This window comes from Suillus paluster (genome assembly GCF_016628075.1).
Source record: "Suillus paluster strain FC165 chromosome Unknown EDB91scaffold_23, whole genome shotgun sequence".
In the NCBI taxonomy this organism is placed as follows: domain Eukaryota; kingdom Fungi; phylum Basidiomycota; class Agaricomycetes; order Boletales; family Suillaceae; genus Suillus; species Suillus paluster.
The window spans coordinates 531,212-549,909 of NW_024537583.1; the positions used below are offsets into that span (position 1 = coordinate 531,212).

Genomic DNA, 18,698 nt, shown 5'->3' on the forward strand with positions numbered 1-18,698 from the left:
TTCCTCTCTACCTCGCTAACGTGTCTAGCCCTCCAAAATATGCACAAAGTTGCGCTATCGGCTTGCTTTGATCGTGTCGCTGTCGTCGTTCGACCTCTTCTTGTATCCTCAACAATTTTGTCTCGCACCTCGGCTTCCGTAGTCCAGTATAATATATACATACACATACATATTCCAGAATTGCACACCACTGTAGCACCATAGTAGTATTGTCGTTGTGATACCATATCATGATATCTTTATATCGATGTTTTATGTACCACTTGATGATTTAATGTAGATACTTGCTAGACCCCTGGAATTTGCGGTGAAACGTTCACTATGTTGTCCGATACCGTCATCGACACAGTAATGTTCTAGGCCGTTTCAAAATTTCACGGCGTGTTACATTGACGTTTTGCTGCGTGTTCTGCTGAAGTTCTGCATGGGATGACTTGATAGTGTTAGCTTTTCTCCTCACCTCGACAACTTGTCAAGGTCAAATCTCGGGTGCCGATTTGTGATTGAGCATCTGACCGGTTACCACTCCTTCATTTCCATAGGTCTTAATATTTTCCGGAGTTGTTGTTTGCCGTGCGCGATACTCCCTCGCCCGTGCAGATGTCTGTGCTTACGCCTCATCCTTGGCGTTCGAGAATATCCGAACACCAACTGCTAACTCTTGGCCAACTCTGACACAGGAACTTGAAGTTTCGGGTAGATTTGAACACAAAGTTTCGATCTTGGAATATCCGGGGCCTCGGATCATATTAGACTCGTGACCAGCCCCTCTATGAGGCAAGCCGTCGATAGAGGGACTGGTAAAACTGGCTTTGAATTTGGATGCTGAGCGGATTCCCAGGGTAACGTGATGTCTGGCCAATGAGAAAACCAGGTTTTTTCAAGCTGTGCATAGAATACAAAATAAACAATAATATTTCCACTATTGACGCGACGCGACGCGACGTACACTTGCAAAATCAATGGGCCAATCCTCCATCATCCAAGCTTTTCGTGATGCTTCCCCTCTATCGACGGCTTGCCTCATAGAGGGGCTGGTCACGAGTCTAGGATCATATCGCATCACTTGTGATCACTTTCTGATAGCTCTGGTTGCAGCGCACTGCGGGCCCTTACTACAGCATGAGTGCGTCATGATCGTGCAAGCTGCTCTATATACAGCTACCTTTTAGTGACCACTACAATCTGATGACGTAGTGGGCCTTGCCGCCACTAGGAGTCGTAACGCAATAGACCTAACTGAATCTCCGAAAACGAGGAAGAGCTCATCAATCAACGACAAATGCATACATTTGAATGTATATATGTTATTACACAACTGGAGCTCGTAACCAAGCTAAAAATAGACATACTGCGAGGGCTAGATGGATGAACGAAATAGTGATTCGTTCCAATTGTTCGTTGATGCCACCTAGGCGTCGAAGCTTCTCATTCAACCCCAGGATAATTCTGCATCATACACCTGAGCTCCGCGTCCGGAACCCTCAGCTTAAATTCGATAGGGCACTGGACATCTGGCATCGCCGCACGCATGAATCCCACGTCATCCAACGGTTTTGTAGGATCCAGAGTGAGCTGGAAGGCCCAAAGAATAAGGAGCGAGTTTATGAACACCGATCTGATCAATCGAAATGAGGTCGGAGGATCATGTGTGTGAAAGGAAACCTTTACCTGTCCGCAAGGTGTCGTCCGGGGCAAACGCTGGAAGGAAGGATAGTCAAAGAGAGTTATCCTGATAGACAGTGCTTACCGCCGACCAAATCCGTAGAAAAAGTATGTGAGATCGTCTCTCAGGCGACCTTGCTCGTTAATCCAACGCTGAGGCCTGAATGCGTGAGGTTCAGGGTAGACTTCTGGATCTCGCGAGATAGCCCTGACGCAGCAATTGTCAAGAGTCCCCGGGACATTCGCAATTCGAAGGACGATGCTTACCAATGGCTGCCGAGTACAGTGGTCCCGGCGGGAATGCAATAGTTTTCCTGCCAGTGGATGTCAGATTATCCTTCGCACGACATATTGTTCAAAGAACACTTACCCAAACTACGTCCCCAGTCGTCCGATGAGGAAATCCTACAGTGTGAATGATGTAAACTTCAGGTATAGGGCCGACTATGAAGACACCCACCATTAGGGCCCAGGGGTCGCCATCTCTCAGCCTCAGAGATAAAGGCGTCCAACAAAGGAAGGAATTTTTGGTCAGCAAAGGTCGGTGCTTTGGTGGAGAAACCCATGAATTGACAGAACTACAATAGGAAACCGAGCTACCTCGATGCCTTCCAATGACCGCATCAAGCTCGGCCTGAACTTTAGCTTGCTCCTCGGGGAAACATGCAGCTGCCATTAGCACTGTGCATATTGCTGCAGCAGACTGACTGATTCAGCCACATATTATTGGAACCAATAAACTAAGACACCCCACCGAATCGATTCCACCTGCAAAGAAGGCGCCAGAAAGATAATGCATCTCCATCTCTGTCAAGCCATAGAGATTTTCATTTTCTAGCAAATATTTCCCGAACGAAGGGCCGACGTCTACATTGTTCTGCTGTGGAACGGTTGAGGCATCATGCGAAGACTAGCATATCAGAGACGCGTACTAATTGTTGTTTCAGGCGGTTCATCTGACCAGCGAAGAGTTTCTGGCCGCTCTCAAACTCCCGTCTTAATTTTTGGCCGTACCAAGGAAGGTATTCGAGCCAGGGGATTGTATCCACCAGGTAAGTACCAGGGCGGAATACTGTACGAAATACCCCCAAGAACTGGCGAACCACTCTGACTTCAGGATCAGTCGCAGACGTGGGTGTGGTCATCCCATATGTGATTTTCATAAGCGTCGTCACAGCATAACTCCAAAATATCCGTAAGTAAATATCATGGTCCGAACCTAGGAAAGCGCTTACGTTACCGTGTGGTTCTGGAAGTTGTGTGGATCATCAAGAATGTTAAGGACCGTGTTCTTCGCGAATGACATCTGTAAAGTCTGATACTCTTCAGCTGCCTTAGGCTGGAGATGTGTATGAAGTGCTCTGCATCACGTTGCAGAGTCAGATATGGGCTGCTCTTTCACAGCAAGTAGACTACGAACCTACGCATCCGACGAAACCTATCCCCAGTACGTGCAAAAGCGATGAGAAGTCCATCGGTAAGCATTTGTGCAGCACTCATGCGAGGACGATCAGCTAGCAATGTGCCGCGCTTCTCCATAATATCCACCGCGGCCTGCAACAGAACGTTCAGCCTGGATATGACAACTCAGCGTGAAGGGACTGACTTTGTGACGGCCGATAATAACGACGTTCTCAGTTCCTGCGCGAACGGTAATCAGAGGACCGTACTCGTCGAACCATTTCTCTACAGTGAGAAATCCGCTGACCAGCGATGGAACACAAATTAGCATTCAAAAAAACGGTCAACGTGAAACTTTACTTGCGAGGGGGAATAAAGTGTCCCAGAAGTCTCCGATTGGGAGGGGAAGGTGGGAGAGGAAAATGACTCTTTGATCTAGGAAGATAAGTCCGAACAATGACTCCTACCGCCCAAAAACAAGCGACAACACCAAGAAGGAGCTGCGCGTTGTGAGAAATGGGCAGGTCCGGCAGCTGTAGCATGACTGATTGGAAGAGTCGGAAGGCTGGTAGGACAGACCCCACCAAAAATGCATTTAAATCATGGACGAAGTGTACTTATTACTACCCTGTGCCAATAGCAGCTACCTCACATGTAGCGTGCATACGATGTATCAACGTGTTGGCGTGTGCTGGCGTACGATGGTTCGCTGATAATCTGGAAGTTCGTTTAGCAGCCGCTAACCAGCAAGAGAACCGGATTCAGAGAGACCGGAACCTTGACTCTTTGGGATCATGGCGCTAACTTTACGCTGTAAAGGGTGATTAAGGACAATCCCTGAACCATTTGGGCCTTGGCAGATACGGCCTGTGATAGGCCCATATGGATATGCGCAATGAAATGTTCAAGTTGCATAGCCAAATCTACCGTGCCACGCGCAGCCCGCTGGCTGCTGCTGGCTGATCCGGGGCCCCGTGAAATTTTGTGTTCGCGATACCGTGGCTGCCGGTATATCCATTCTTCCGGGCTCAAATTCGTGTCCGCCCGTCAGAAAAGTGCTTCGTTCTGTACAGCACCACAATGCGCAACCACGGTTTGGTCCGAACTGGACAGTCTCATGACAGACAAACCGCTCTTGCACAAAGTTGTACAGCCTCAGAGCTCGAGCGCTCACAACCGCACCTGCCTTCGAGCAATAGCTTTCTGATTTTAATACAAGTCAAGTTTTAGACATTTGGAAAGAAGGGAAATCAATGAATTGCTTTCACTTGTCTGAACATGAACTAATTTAAATCAAAAACTAAAAGAGACCAGAGAAGCGTGTGCTGCGAGGTTGAGGGTATCGCGAGAGGGTACGAGAAGGCGTTGCGAGGGTTGTGGGTGCCACGAGAAGGTGCTGCAAGGTTTTGCAAGAGGGTGAAGAAGGTATTGTGAGGGTGCAGGAGAGTGCCGGCAGCTGAAGGTGGGTGGCAGAACGTGAGAAAGGATGGCTTTCAGACATTCAATGAGCAAGGAAAAAGAAAGAGAGAAAAAGTTACTAAACTGGAGGGTGTGGCAGGTAATAATACGAGGCGGAGGTTCTAGGGTGATTCTAGGGTGTAGGAGGGTGTGGTGGTGCGTGGTTGGTGGAGCTATGGTTGTTGGAGAGAGTGCAAGGGTGCGACAAAAGGTGGCTCAGAACCAGGGAGTCGAATAAGTAGTAAGAAGAAGCTTACAAGGCGGCGGGGGAGGGTTTAGGGCATATAGTAGGTGAGGAGGCAGAGGTGTAGCATAGATACACTGGTACAAATAACGAGTTGAACGTGACTTATTACATAAGCAGTGTGATGAGTCTAAGCGTGGACCTGGCAAACGATGCTTTAAATTTTAAACTTTTAGTAGTTCACTGATCAGTGTATGCTGTGAGCTAACTATCATCACTTTATAGCTTATTGCTCTAGATAGTTAGATCTTCCAAAAGTACCCTTTCGGCAAAGTACTGCTGAGGCCAGGTAACTCTTGGAGCTTTCGCACAGCTTGATTTTCTCTGGCAATGAGCACAGCGTTCTCGAAGTTGTCCCAGCTCAAGTGCCTATCATCACTTGCCGCAAGACGTGTACTCAGAGCTGCAATAAGTTTGGGTCGCAAGGATTACTATCCAAGCCAAAGGTTCGGGTGACTGATTGGCATAATATTGTGGCATCATATCACTGATCAACATGCAGGAAACTTGAATGATATCATTCTGAATTTCTGACGTGGCGGTTCTATTTTAATTTTAGTACCACCGTTCATAGTTCAATGCGCTCTTGTCTGCGAGAGAAATAATACGATAGTTTTCACGGTACGAACGAAAGACTGCAATACTACTAACATACCTAGCGCGAAGACGAGCAAGCGAGAAGAGGTGAGGACCTCCTATATGAATCCACCCGGGTATGAATTAGACTTTCCCGCGAAAAACGCCAGCATGAGTGACATGCCAAGAGCGCCCGGAGCGCGCGTTTCAGGAGGTTAGACCGACCGTGTGGCTCGGCGAAGCTTTCCAAGGGGTTGACTTTCGGAGAAAGAGCTTCGGGGGTTGTCTTCTTTCTTTGGTAAGAACCTGGCGGCAAAGGCAGTAACTGACGCAGCTATGGTAGGCCCGCACGTGGCTAAGCTACATTGGGAAATTTAAAACTTCGATACCCAAAGCGAGCCTGACGGCCCTGGCCTGCCAAGCCACTCCGTCTTCCAACTATGCTAACAATCCCCTATCTCAACTGAATCAGACTGCTTGCAGACCACGCGCATGCCCGGGCGAGGCCCTACATATGACTTATCCGAGTCACGCAGGCCGATTGATCGTGAGGGACACCAGCTCAGCAGCTCAAGGATCACGTAGATCAAGCCCTGCTCGAATTTTTGCCGCCAAATACTACATCTCAGTTCGCTCAGCATGCTCCCGAGTTGGCAAACTTCCGCGAAGCTATCGCACGGAACGAACTACGAAACTTATAGGTCATTCATAGCAAGGAGGCTGACGTCAAGGACATGTTCGCCCCTGGACTGCCCTACTTCTTTGCCATGTCCTTTATGACATCTGGGAATGCAGCAAAGACATTCCCAAGTATCTGACTCCCCCGCATTCTTTGCAACATCCTTCACATCTGGTGCTTCCCCCGCACGAGGGTACAGCATTATCACCATCTTCTTTGGAATATCATAAAATCGTGGAAATAGAGCGCGAGGACAGTCAGAGGTGTCTGCTCGTTGAGCGTCGGTTTTCTGCGAATGACAATGAACTAGGACGATATGGATAGACTCGATTTGTGACGCGAGCTCGTCGCGCTACTTTCCCTTGTGCATGCTGATCTCTAGGCAACTTTTAGTTCCGGGGAAAACGGATCCATATGCGATCTCTTTGGTTAAAACTTTGTTCTGAATGCACTATTTGTGCTCGCAGACCGTCGGGTGACAATCGTCCGCTTCTTGTTTGCCAGTGTATGAATGGCCTCTACTCGTCGACTGTATTGAGAAGGGTATCATCCAGGACCAGAGGTTATATTTTTGTTGATCATTACATTACATTCAGCTCACTGTTCTCTCAGAAACATCTTACTCCAAACCCTCTTCGTGCTGCCGAACTTCGCGAAATTGGGCCTCCTGGCATTCAGGGCTGGGCGGTCCGTGTATGGCCTAACTTGAACACATTCATTGGGATCACTGGAAGTCCTGCTGCTGCTTCTGTTCCAAAGGCACGTCAATTGTGGAAGGTTTACTACTCAACTGACAGCTAGCGACTCAAGATTACTCATGTCCTCGGACCTTCTGTTTCCATCCAAGCTGCTGGGTATGGCGGTACGGAATGTGACATCGACATACCATACCTCGAAGGCAACCCTAATACCGACTTCAAGGTAATGTTTGTAGATGGGATGAGCGAGTTTTTTTGGACGCCCGTTCCGATGAGTCTTCGGAGTGTATATTGTCCGTTGTAAGACCCATTCACTGCATCTCACCTTTGTCTGCTCATCTCTGCCTTAGTGGGAGCTTGTAACTGGAAGGCATTATGAGCCTGTCTTGACGATCCGCAATGGCCTGTGGAGATATCGCCTTGGTGATGTTGTCACTGTTAAAGGCTTCGATCCAGATGACGGATTGCCTATCATCAATTATCTACACAGGTGAGAGTGAGTTGCAATGTCGTCGATTTTAGGCTTAGCGGCTGAAATGCCTGTCGAGGAAGCGGCTTGCTTTGGACTGGCATTTGGAACAACGTGTACAGAGTCGCAATTGACGAACGCAATCGTTTCTGCCGCTAACTGATGGATTGGCCAAAGCATGGTTTTCACTATCGTGGGCGAATTATCGTGGGCGACAAGCGAGATACACCTATCACCTATGGGTACTCGGTAGAAATTGTAGGAGAAATAGGTTCGTGCTTTCTTGGTAGCTCTTTCCTGCGACTGTGCTGATTGATCTTCACAGGAAAGGACGCAGAAATGGCACCGCACCAAACCTTTGATAACCTCTGTGCGGTAAACGATGAGTATCGCCTTGCTTTTTGGAAAGGCAGATCAAGGAAGCCACCCATTTGTCTCGTGGCGAAAGGCACCTTCTCAGATATCGCAGGCAGAAAAGCGACGAGAACGTCTCGATTGGTCAGGTGAAAGTTCCCGTCGTCCTACCCGATCCAACATATACGGAATGGTTCCTGAAGAGAGTTATAATGGAGCTGTAAAAGAGTCTAGTCTAAGTTTCTCCATTCCTCAAGAAATCACAGCGTATATAGATTTACCCTCGCCTCGTGAGACCCTAGGGATCTAGCAGAGGGATGGAATGAATTTATGTGTTGAGCACGTCAACCTGAAATTGGTTTGAAGTCTGACGAGCGCAATTTTGACCTGATCGCGTTCCTTCGCGGTCCCTTTCTTCCCGCAATCAAAGACGTGTCCCTGGCACCAAGAGGATCTGTGTCCTTGGCTTCCGGATTCGAGCTCGGAACCACCGGACCGCACAAGGGGCCTCACCAACTTGAGGCCAGTCCTCCTGTGACCACGCCTTCTACGCCACTATCTCTAATCTGACGTCAACTCCACGAACATGCATTCGACTATGTGACCAGGTGAACTACACAATTAATCGATCTGAAGTCGATAATATTTTGTACTACTCAGTTGTGCCGCGGAATGCTGGGTAACTCATATATACTGACGCCGCGCTCTATATGCCAATTCCTCGATTCAAACCGGTACGTCCTCGGACCCTACATGCATTGACTGGCATCCTCCGACCCACCCGCTCCGAGTAGCCCACTGGAAGGAAGAAAATTACTGACAAATAGCATGCCAGTATACTGTACTAATGATCTGCCGAGTGTTTCTGTTCTTGGCGGTATTGGTGAGTTCATGTGACTACTAGAGCAGTCATCTCACTCACAAAGGTCATATAGAAGTTCAACTCAAGTTGAGCTGGTCGGGGTGAGTCACTGGCGAGTTCTAAACGTAAGACGGAAGTTGATTATGAGTCATGTTATTGGCAGGGGCAACGTGTACACTGAGATATAGAACAGTCATCTCATGACTGTTCTATATATCAGTGTCGTGACCTATGGGGATTATTTTATGATACACGCCACGGGTAAGGTGGGGCAGGTTGGTGCTTTATAGCTGTCAGCCTGTCGGTCATCCACGGCTGCGGCTGTGTGAGCTGTTACCGAGAGAACGGCAGCGAGAGTTGCGAACACATACGTTCATCGTCCCGATGATAACGGATACGGTGGTAATGAGTCAACGACGTAAGACTCCAACCGGGATTCCGGGCTTCACATACTTATCGCTCGTTTCTTCTGATCAGCAACATGCAGCAAGAGGTTTATCGATCCGGAAATCTCGATGTGGCAGATATAGTGAGTATTTTGCGTTCATCCTCCCAAGAAGCTGCGTTCTTACTTGCAAATTGGCTACTAGCAATTAAACTGCACTTCTAGGTAATGATGAGTGGGATTCTCAGCCATATTTTCGGTTCAATATAACGACAAAAACACTGGCGAGTTTGCTTGGGGCCTTCCTCCGAGGCTTGTCGGTAACTGTGTTGTGCACCGGCAGGCACAACCAGCTTTTCGGTTCAATATAATGACTAAAACAGCTGTGAGTTCGCATGAAATATCCGATTTTCCGAGGCTGGTCGATAACTGTTTTTTTTTCCTTTCTGTGGACGACTTCCGGCATAGCTGAACATTCAGCTACCCAGAGCATCTCGGCGGTGTTGACTCGACCGAAAATATCATGCAAGTCATTACAACCACACGATGCCAAGTTCAACGATCGTCGCAACAGAAAGCAGCTATATTTCAGGGGGTAAACTCGGGTAAACCTATGAAAGACCTTGGCCCATCAGACTCATGGGATGAATATTACCACTGACAGATGGGCTCGAACATGCCAGCACACATGGCTACTGCGGGCAGTTTATGAATTAAGCAAGACTTGGATACTGTATCATAGGTCCTCGTCCTGTGTCTTGTAGTGTAGTAAAACACCTCCGTGGATCGCAGCGTGAACTCGTAACGTGAATGTGATACGTATTGGGCCGCTGGAGTTCCGCGTCGGTGTTTCTTGTTCGACCCTTAACGTCTCCAATATCTGTGACTGATCAGGACTGGTTTTCTGCGGGAGCTGAGATTTATTGCTGCATGAGGAAAGTGGTGTCTCAGGTTGCGGTAGCAAATCCGAGTCCGCTCCGACTCCGCGTCTGGAAGTCCAACTTGCCAGAAAAGTGCATTACTACAATGTGACGGAAAAGTGCTGATTTTGCCTGGTGATGGTGCGGTCCAATTAGAAAAAAAAACAAGCACGAGGGAAAGCGTTTTTTTTTGACCATGACCATACATAGGAAATCGCGACTGGCTGACCACATTGCTTTGCTCGGGGTCAGGGTGGAGGGGGAACTGAAAAAGTAGCGTGTAATGCAACGCCAGGTTTTTCGGCAACGTTTTAAGCTGCTTTGGAGCTCCTCGTAGGATAGCGCATGGCAATCAGCTTCTCTTCACACGTCAACTGCACCTGTAATTATAAGGGGGACGTACTTATGATATGATGTGTACGTCAATGAACCCCAAGACTTCCGATGTTTCCGTATTGATGCCATGGGTAAAGGGCTGGACAAACGAAAAGCCTCGATGCAGTCCGACGATGTTGTCATTGCAAAAACAAACATCATGTCTCTCACTTCGTCATTCGTGTCGTGTCGACGTCGTGATCAAAAAAACGACCTACTATAATATATCAGCATGGTTATGAATCGGGTGCTTTGGCAACATTCCTAGCTACTTGCACGACAGTCTTCGCACGACATCTGTGCAAGAGGAACACGAACTTGAAAGAATCACTAGTTCTCTGTACAAAATTGGGTTTATTTGTGTTAAACGGGGACGGAGAGCAATGTCAAAAGTTGATCTGACGAATTTTCCCAAGACTACAATCCCTGTCAAGCTTCGGCGTTATGATCCATTCGGTCTCAAGTGTCGGGACACATCTTCATTTCCTCCCTCTGCTAGATCACTAAGGTCTGATTATCGCTAAGAGTCGAGAGTAAATCCAGTTCTGTATGTATAGTCCAAAAATACAGACCAGACTCTTTTACAGCTCCATCACAACTCTCTTGAGGAAGCCACTCCTTAAACGTTGGGTCGGATAGGACGACGGGAACCTTCACCTGACCAATGGAGACGTTCGTCTTGTCGCTTCTCTGCCTGCGATATTCTGAAAAGGTGCCTTTCTCCACAAGACGAATGGTTGGCTTTCTTGATTTGGCTTCCCAAACAGCAGCGCAATATTCATCGTTTGCCGCTATGAGGTGCTCAAAGGTCTGCTGTATCGCCATTCCCGCGTCCTTTCCTGTAGATATTAATTAGCACAACCGCGTGAAGAGCTCTGAAGTATGTACGAACCTATTTGCCCTACGATTTCCTACCAAATACCCATAAGTAATAGGCATTTCTCGCTCGTCACCCACAATAGTGAAGTCTGCGATTGGGCCGATACATTGTTCAGCAGCAGAAACGATCCGCGTTCGTCAATTGCGACTCTGTACACGTGGTTCCGAATGCCAGTCCAAGTGCCAGTGAGCCACTTCATCAGTGGGACGTTTCAGCTGCTAAGCCTAAAATTGGTGACATTGCAACTCACTCTCGCCTGTGAAGGTAATTGATGATAGGCAATCCGTCATCTGGATCAAAACCTTTAATGGCGACGACATCACCAAGGCGGTACCTCCACAAGCCATTGCGGGTCGTCAAGACGGGCTCGTAATGCCCTCCAGTTACAAGCTCCCACTAAGGCAGGGATGAGTGGACAAAGGTGAGACGCAGTGAATGGTTCCCACCGCGGATAATACACGCTCCGAGGGCCCACGTACGTTCAGAAACTCGGTGACCCCATCTCCTAACAATACCTTGAAGTCAATATTAGGGTTGCCTTTGTGGTATGGTACGGCGACACTGCATTCTGAACCGCCATAATCCAGAAGACTGCATGCGGACAGAAGGTCCGAGGACGTGAGTGACCTTGTGTCGCTAACTGTCAGCTGGGTAGCGAACCATAACACTTGACGTGCCTTTGGAACAGAAGCAGCAGCAGGACCTCCAGTGATCCCAATGAACTCTCTCAAGTCAGGCCACACACGAACCGCCCAACCCTGAGGGCCAGGAGGCCCAATTTCGCGAAGTTCAGCAGCACGAAGAGGGTTTGGAGTAAGATGTTTCTGTGAACATGTGAGCTGAATGAAATGTAATAGTCAACAAAAATAGGACCTCTAGAGGTGCGCGCAAATGACCGAGGTCTTCGACGTCTGGGATGATACCCTTCTCGATACAGTCGACAAGTAGAGTCCACTCGTCCTCTACATACTGCAAAAAATTGACGAATACATTGGCGAAGAAGAAGCGGACTGATTGTCACCCGACGGTCTGCGAGCGCAAATAGTGCATTCAGAACAAAGTAAGCGCGATAACTTCCAACCAAAGAGATTGCAAATGGATCCGTTTGCCCCGGAACTGAAAGTTCCCCAGATAAGCAGCACAAGGGAAAGTGGAGCAACGGTCTTACCCCATAAATCGAGTCTATCCTTATCGTTTTCGACATCCCAGTTCATTGCCATTCGCAGAAAACCGACGCTCAATGAGCAGACCGTCACCTTCTTGGAGCTCCGACCGTCCTCGCACTCTATTTTCAGGATTTGCTGATATTTCAAAGTAGATGGTGATAAGGTGGTACCCTCTGACGGGGGAAGCACCAGATATAGACGGTGTTCCAAAAGGTATGGGGGAGGCCGGTATCTCGGGAACGTCTTTGCTTCTGCTCGAGATGTCATGCTGGACATGGAAAAGAAGTAGGGCAGTCCAGGGGCGAGCATGTCCTTGACATCAGCTTCCCTGCAAGGGGTAGCAAAAAACTTTGCTATGAATGGCCTGTACGGTTCGTAGTTTGTGGTAGGTATGAATTCTCGGAAGCTACGTAGGAAGACGTTATCATCCTTCGAATCGCTCTGCGCGATGGCCTTGCGGAAGTGCGCCAACTCGGGAGCATGCTGAGCAAACTGAGATGCAGAATTTGGCCGTATAAATTCGAGCAGGGCTTGATCTACGTGATTCTTGAGCTGCTGAGAGAGCTCTGTGGATAATGAGTCCAGGATATCTGTTTCAAGACGAGACATTGGTAGATGATAGTCACCATGAAGTTAGATAGCGACATCATATAGGGTGATGCGGCGTTGATTGTATAGCCTGATAGATAGTGTTGTGGGTAGAACTGGCAGAACCCGGCAAAATTAGGGTTTGCCATGGCAGAACAAGATACCGTTAGTCGACATTGATGATGCAACATTCCAACACCCTCCCTCGCCGTTCGCCATGATCAATTACCGAGAGCTCCTCATCAGCAATTTTTTGCACCGGCATCGACACGCTCTAGCTCGTCGAAGTTGTACATCTTACCTTCCAATAAGTATCTCATGAAGTACTTGATCATTGAGGGTAGTTTCTTGACGGCAACCAATGAGGTTGATGCAGAACTTAGCTTCACCCGAAGCAGGAGTCGCCATGAGAGCCCGGCCTTTGGTCTTGCTCATGAGAAAGATACGTGTGGCTTCGCGTTCTTCAGGTGAACACTTAGGGCATCGTATGGCATCAGTAAGGCGTTTCGGGAGATTATTGTCGCGGTTCGCGATATTAGCGCCAGGGGAATTGAGTGGACAATGTTTACGCTTGAAGTAGAATCTATTAGTGAGTTGGCGACATCTTCGAGGCAGATGAAATTGTAAGTTCAACGACCTTGGGGAGAGGGCGTCCTCCCTTCTTAGACATGGTTCTAATGTTCATTTATTGGTAGAGACAGACTGGATTTGCTTTGACAACTATACCGCCGGGGGACTTTATCCAGATCTGAGAAATAACAGTCAAATTGATCATGGACCCAGAATTGAGAGGATGCACTTACCCACTCGATGTGTAGACGCACCATCCGATGTGGTGATCCGTCATTAATATTCTCCGGAGCCGCTTCTAAGTTCTTTTGCTATTCCAGACCCTCTCTTAGCAAGGTGCAAGTACAATTCGTACCACTTACCTACCATTGGTGTATCGTGAGGGAGGGTGTTCACCCGGCGTTGCGGTGAGCTGCGAGGCCACAGGAACAAGATTTTGGAAGCACTGGACTGTTGCTAGAAAACGGTATGCGTGTAGATGACTTTTGCGCCCTCATCATGATCTACTTGCAACTCATCCGAGAAAGACTTCGCGACACATACTATGCCATGTCTTCACCGACAGTATGACGAAAGGGAGAGCGTGTCGTGAAGGTGATGTCGTGCATGTGGGTCTTGCTATCATAGCTGACAACAGGAAGTCAAACGCCAAGTTTGCGGTGCAAAGTCGAAACCAACAATTTGTCCAGCACGGGCCCCGAATACCCTTGACAATGATAAAGAAGAAACGACTGTCTTCCTTCTATCATCAAAGGTCTGACTATGGGACCGGGGAGACTACCAAATACCTGAATCCAACATCGTGCAAATTTTCGCGAAAGCTCCCGAGTCCCGGGCCGGAACAGCACATGTGTCATGCATGTACAAGACCAAGATCCTTTTCCGATTCAGATGCTCTTACCATCCGTGGTTGTCTACGTCACGAGCCTACCTCAGAGTCCGAGTGTCCCTTTTTGACTTGCAACCACAGCCATCTCCATCTCCTCCATCAATTTAGCTAAAGTTGACCATGTCACGATAAAGCTAGTACGTGGGAAGGGTCGCAATCATGTCCGTTCGAATTTCGGTGAAGACTCAAGGCGACTAATGTATTAGCAGTCCTAATTCCCAGTGCCCTCCTCAAGCTCGCGACGACACGAAAGCATCCAGTACTGGCAGATCGTTAGCCGAAACGAAGTGCGGCCACATCCAAGGTATGTAACCCGCACAAAGCCATGAATTTGAGCTCAGAACTTCTATTAGAACGTTGTGCAATTTGCTAAGACGCGCATATATTCTGCATCATATTGTGGGTGAACGTAGCATACAACGCCAGGGATGTGAAGGTTTGTCATCGTTTATGAGTTTTCGTGCCACCATTGATTTTACCGCAACCCGTTCTTTGGGAGGTTGAATGGGAGCGATTAGCACGGTAGGAACCCATTATTTCAATCCAATTGACTTGACCGATGATGTTGTGACTAGTAGGGCATATGGTACATGGGCCCCGAGGCACCACCTAGACGTTCCCCTGAGCTGTATGTTGTGGTGGTGAGGGGCAGGGCAGCCTCCAACAGGGGGATCAACAACGGGGACAGATATCCATATGTAGGGGAGCATACAGACTTCTCATGCATTTGTATTCCGATAGTGATTCAACACAATTCCTATTATATTCCGAGTTTGAAAAGCAGACGCACGATATAAACCAGACAGAACCAGACTATATTTCACTCGTTAGTTTAGAGAGTGATTCCCGTATTCAACACTCAGCCGCCAGCTTTCCTCGTCTCGGATTGGGATGTGAAACAAGGCACTTACTTCTCACTACTCTGGCTCATCGGAATTTGTGTGATTTGCCATGTCTGATTACATACTGTTTATGAGCTCTTTTTGTATCCTGTCCGGGTTTGATCAAATTCTCGTTTCCGCAGTGAATGTCAAAGGGCATGATCTGACGAAAATTCCCAAGACTACAATCTCGAGGCCTGTCAGCGGCGAGCGGTATGATCCATTCAGCCTCAAGTATCAACACACATGTTCATTTCCTCCCTCTGCTAGATCACTAGGGTCTGATTATCACTAAGAGGCGAGAATAAATCTCGTTCTGTATGTATAGTCGAGAAATACAGACCAGACTCTCTTACAGCTCCATTACAACTCTCTTGAGGAACCACTCCTTAAACGTTGGGTCGGATAGGACGACGGGAACCTTCACCTGACCAATGGAGACGTTCGTCTTGTCGCTTCTCTGCCTGCGATATTCCGAGAAGGTGCCTTTCTCCACAAGACGAATGGTAGGCTTCCTTGATCTGCCTTGCCAAAAAGCAGTGCGATACTCATGGTTTGCCGCCATGAGGTCTTCAAAAGTCTGCTGTGTTACCATTCTCACGTCCTTTCCTGTGGATATTAATCAGCACAGCCACGTGAAGAATTCTGCAGCATGTACAAACCTATTTGCCCTACGATTTCTACCAAATACCCATAAGTAATGGGCATTTCTCGCTCGTCACCCACAATAGTGAAGTCTGCGATTGGGCCGATACATCGTTCAGCAGCAGAAACGATCGCGTTCGTCAATTGCGACTCTGTACATGTTGTTCCAAATGCCAGCCCAAGTGAGCCACTTCATCAGTAGGATATTTCAGCTGCTAAGCCTAAATCGATGACATTGTAACTCACTCTCGCCTGCCAAGGTAATTGATGATAGGCAATCCGTCATCTGGATCGAAGCCTTTAATGGCGACGACATCACCAAGGCGGTACCTCCACAAGCCATTGCGGGTCGTCAAGACGGGCTCGTAATGCCCTCCAGTTACAAGCTCCCACTAAGGCAGGGATGAGTAGGACAAAGTTGAGACGCAGTGAATGGCACTTACTGCGGACAATATACGCTCCGAAGGCTCACGTACGTTCAGAAACTCGGTGACCCCATCTCCAAAGAATATCTTGAAGTCAGTGTTAGGGTTGCCTTTGTGGTATGGTACGGCGACGCTGCATTCTGAACCGCCATATCCAGAAGACTGCATGTGGACAGAAGGTCCGAGGACGTGAGTAACCTTGTGTCACCAACTGTCAGCTGGGTAGCGAACCATAACACTTGACGTGCCTTTGGAACAGAAGCAGCAGCAGGACCTCCAGTGATCCCAATGAACTCTCTCAAGTCAGGCCACACACGAACCGCCCAGCCCTGAGGGCCAGGAGGCCCAATTTCGCGAAGTTTAGCAGCACGAAGAGGATTTGGAGGAAGATGTTTCTGAGAGAAGACGTGAGCTAAATGGAATTTCATAGTCAATAAAAATATGACCTCTAGCGGTGCGCGCAAATAGCCTAGGTCTTCGACATCCGGGATGATACCCTTCTCGATACAGTCGATAAGTAGAGGCCATTCATCCTCTACATACTGCAAAAAATTGACGAATACATTGGCGAAGAAGAAGCGGACGATTGTCACCCGACGGTCTGCGAGCGCAAATAGTGCATTCAGAACAAAGTAAGCGCGATAACTTTTAACCAATGAGATCGCATATGGATCCGTTTGCCCTGGAACTGAAAGTTACCTAGAGATCAGTATGCACAAGGGGAAGTAGCGCGACTGTCTCACCCCATAAATCGAGTCTATCCATATCGTCCTCGACGTCCCAGTTCATTTCCATTCGCAGAAAACCGATGCTTAACGAGCAGACCGTCACCTTCTTGGAGCTTTGACCATCCTCGCACTCTATTTTCAGGATTTGCTGATATTTCAAAGAAGATGGTGATCAGGTAGTACCCTCCGACGGGGGAAGCACCAGATATAGACGGTGTTCCAAAAGGTACGGTGGAGGTCGGTATCTCGGGAACGTCTTTGCTTCTCCCCCAGATGTCATGCTGGACATGGCAAAGAAGTATGGCAGTCCAGGGGCGAACATGTCCTTGACGTCAGCCTCCCTGCAAGGGGTAGCAAAAAACTTTGCTATGAATGGCCTGTACGGTTCGTAGTTTGTGGTGGGGATGAATTCTCGGAAGCTACGCAGGAAGTCGATATCATCCTTCGAGTCGCTCTGCGCGACGGCCTCGCGAAAATTTGCCAACTCGGGAGCATGCCGAGCGAACTGAGATGCAGAATTTGGCCGTATAAATTCGAGCAGGGTCTGATCTACGTGATCCTTGAGCTGTTGAGAGAGTTCGGTGGACAATGAGTCCAGGCAACCTGTTTCAGGACGAGACATTGGGGGTAGGATGAGAAAGTTAGATAACGACATCATATATGGTGACGAATTGATTGTGTAGCTTGATAGGGATGCTGTGCGACATTGTATCACCTGATGTCGGGCTGGTTCCCGACATACTTAGTATTTGAGAATCGAGATTGCCCTGCAAGTCGGCAAATTGCCGTGCAACATCGTACTATCACCTGATTGGCAACCGCAGAAGTGCGGTTATCACATCAAGTTTTCGGTGGAGCTATAGGTATAGTTTATGTAACTCACTCTAGGTGTTCACGGGCGCATTTATCAGCAGGAGATTTGGCAAGAGTCACCCAACTTTCTTGGCCGTCCAACAAGATTAGCAATTTGTCCTACGTCCAGCTTGTTAATTATATCACCTCTCGGATCTAGTTCTTGCCGCTCATTCGCACCTGTAGGGACGTCATCCCATTTTGAGACTGGCACTCACCGTCCGATAATGTTAAGAGCAAGTCGGGCCGTAGGTGTTAAAGTACCAACAGTACATTGTGTTCCTTAAGAGCTCAGTGTTCGGTCTTTTCCGAGCAACGCCTATAAGCGCCCACTTAATCCAGCGTCACACATGCCCGTCGCTCGATGTCACCATACATATATTGAAGAATGGCATCTCTCCCTGTTGTATATGAACAGCGGGGCATGTTTGGATATTACGTTTCGAGGATGGGTGGAACGATTACACTACGGACTTGGACAACTCATGCTACATCCAGGTTGCTCCCTGTTGCTATTTATCCGGTCCAAATATTAATATCACATCCCCGTGATTGGTTCCTCCACGAATGAATACATAGAAGCTTGCTGGCAGTTCTCTACCCACCACTGCAGCTCTCAGCCCACCAGCTTAGTGAGAAATTCGTCAACCTGCTTCTGAGTAGGGCGGCAACGATAACTATAAGGCTGGTCGGTGCAGATGTACAAAACATAAACAAATACGTTGTGCATGCATTCTGCTGGAACGACCCGTCCGGAAGGTAGATATGCCAAACCTGTACCTAGCGAATGAATGCGGAAGGTTTTTTTGAAGCTGTAGCTGGAGTTTGAGTAGGCGTTACTCCAGGCCGAGACGGGATGAAGGTCGGGATGTAGCCTGGTGACGAACTGAAGTGCGATCTCATGAACCCACTTCTCAGATACGTACATAGTAGCCGTACATCCAATGGGACATCAACAAACAATATTTGCACATACCTGCATGCTGTA

The 18,698-nt window shown here is 48.2% G+C and overlaps 4 protein-coding genes across 4 annotated transcripts; 1 reads left to right on the forward strand and 3 right to left on the reverse strand.

Annotated features, from left to right (window-relative positions):
• Positions 1–1,306: 1,306 nt before the first annotated feature.
• Positions 1,307–3,784, reverse strand: EDB91DRAFT_335111 (cytochrome P450). The gene is made up of 13 exons (XM_041326906.1): positions 3,427–3,784; positions 3,272–3,368; positions 3,086–3,219; positions 2,901–3,026; positions 2,598–2,847; positions 2,420–2,545; positions 2,266–2,368; positions 2,126–2,212; positions 2,036–2,070; positions 1,933–1,979; positions 1,751–1,873; positions 1,672–1,701; positions 1,307–1,618 (listed from the first exon to the last, which is right to left on the reverse strand). The coding sequence occupies exons 1-13, from the start codon at positions 3,606–3,608 to the stop codon at positions 1,429–1,431; spliced, it is 1,530 nt and encodes a 509-aa protein (XP_041177700.1). The 5' UTR covers positions 3,609–3,784; the 3' UTR covers positions 1,307–1,428.
• Positions 3,785–6,534: 2,750 nt separating this feature from the next.
• EDB91DRAFT_1346884 (GH3 auxin-responsive promoter) lies at positions 6,535–7,296 on the forward strand (the record flags this gene model as incomplete). The annotated part of the gene is made up of 5 exons (XM_041325899.1): positions 6,535–6,554; positions 6,620–6,773; positions 6,825–7,007; positions 7,072–7,217; positions 7,274–7,296. 4 exons carry the CDS (start codon positions 6,535–6,537, stop codon positions 7,213–7,215), a joined length of 501 nt encoding a protein of 166 aa, XP_041177701.1. The 3' UTR covers positions 7,216–7,217; positions 7,274–7,296.
• A 3,285-nt stretch (positions 7,297–10,581) lies between these two features.
• EDB91DRAFT_1081832 (uncharacterized protein) lies at positions 10,582–12,741 on the reverse strand (the record flags this gene model as incomplete). Its single annotated transcript, XM_041315417.1, has 9 exons — positions 10,582–10,631; positions 10,659–10,925; positions 10,979–10,997; positions 11,040–11,115; positions 11,217–11,362; positions 11,446–11,790; positions 11,840–11,935; positions 11,988–12,082; positions 12,135–12,741. The coding sequence occupies 9 exons, from the start codon at positions 12,739–12,741 to the stop codon at positions 10,582–10,584; spliced, it is 1,701 nt and encodes a 566-aa protein (XP_041177702.1).
• A 2,443-nt stretch (positions 12,742–15,184) lies between these two features.
• On the reverse strand, positions 15,185–17,958 carry EDB91DRAFT_1346886 (GH3 auxin-responsive promoter). The gene is made up of 10 exons (XM_041325900.1): positions 17,742–17,958; positions 17,061–17,665; positions 16,874–17,006; positions 16,577–16,818; positions 16,379–16,525; positions 16,149–16,328; positions 15,952–16,097; positions 15,723–15,895; positions 15,404–15,669; positions 15,185–15,351 (listed from the first exon to the last, which is right to left on the reverse strand). Exons 2-9 carry the CDS (start codon positions 17,514–17,516, stop codon positions 15,413–15,415), a joined length of 1,734 nt encoding a protein of 577 aa, XP_041177703.1. The 5' UTR covers positions 17,517–17,665; positions 17,742–17,958; the 3' UTR covers positions 15,185–15,351; positions 15,404–15,412.
• Between the last annotated feature and the right edge of the window lie 740 nt (positions 17,959–18,698).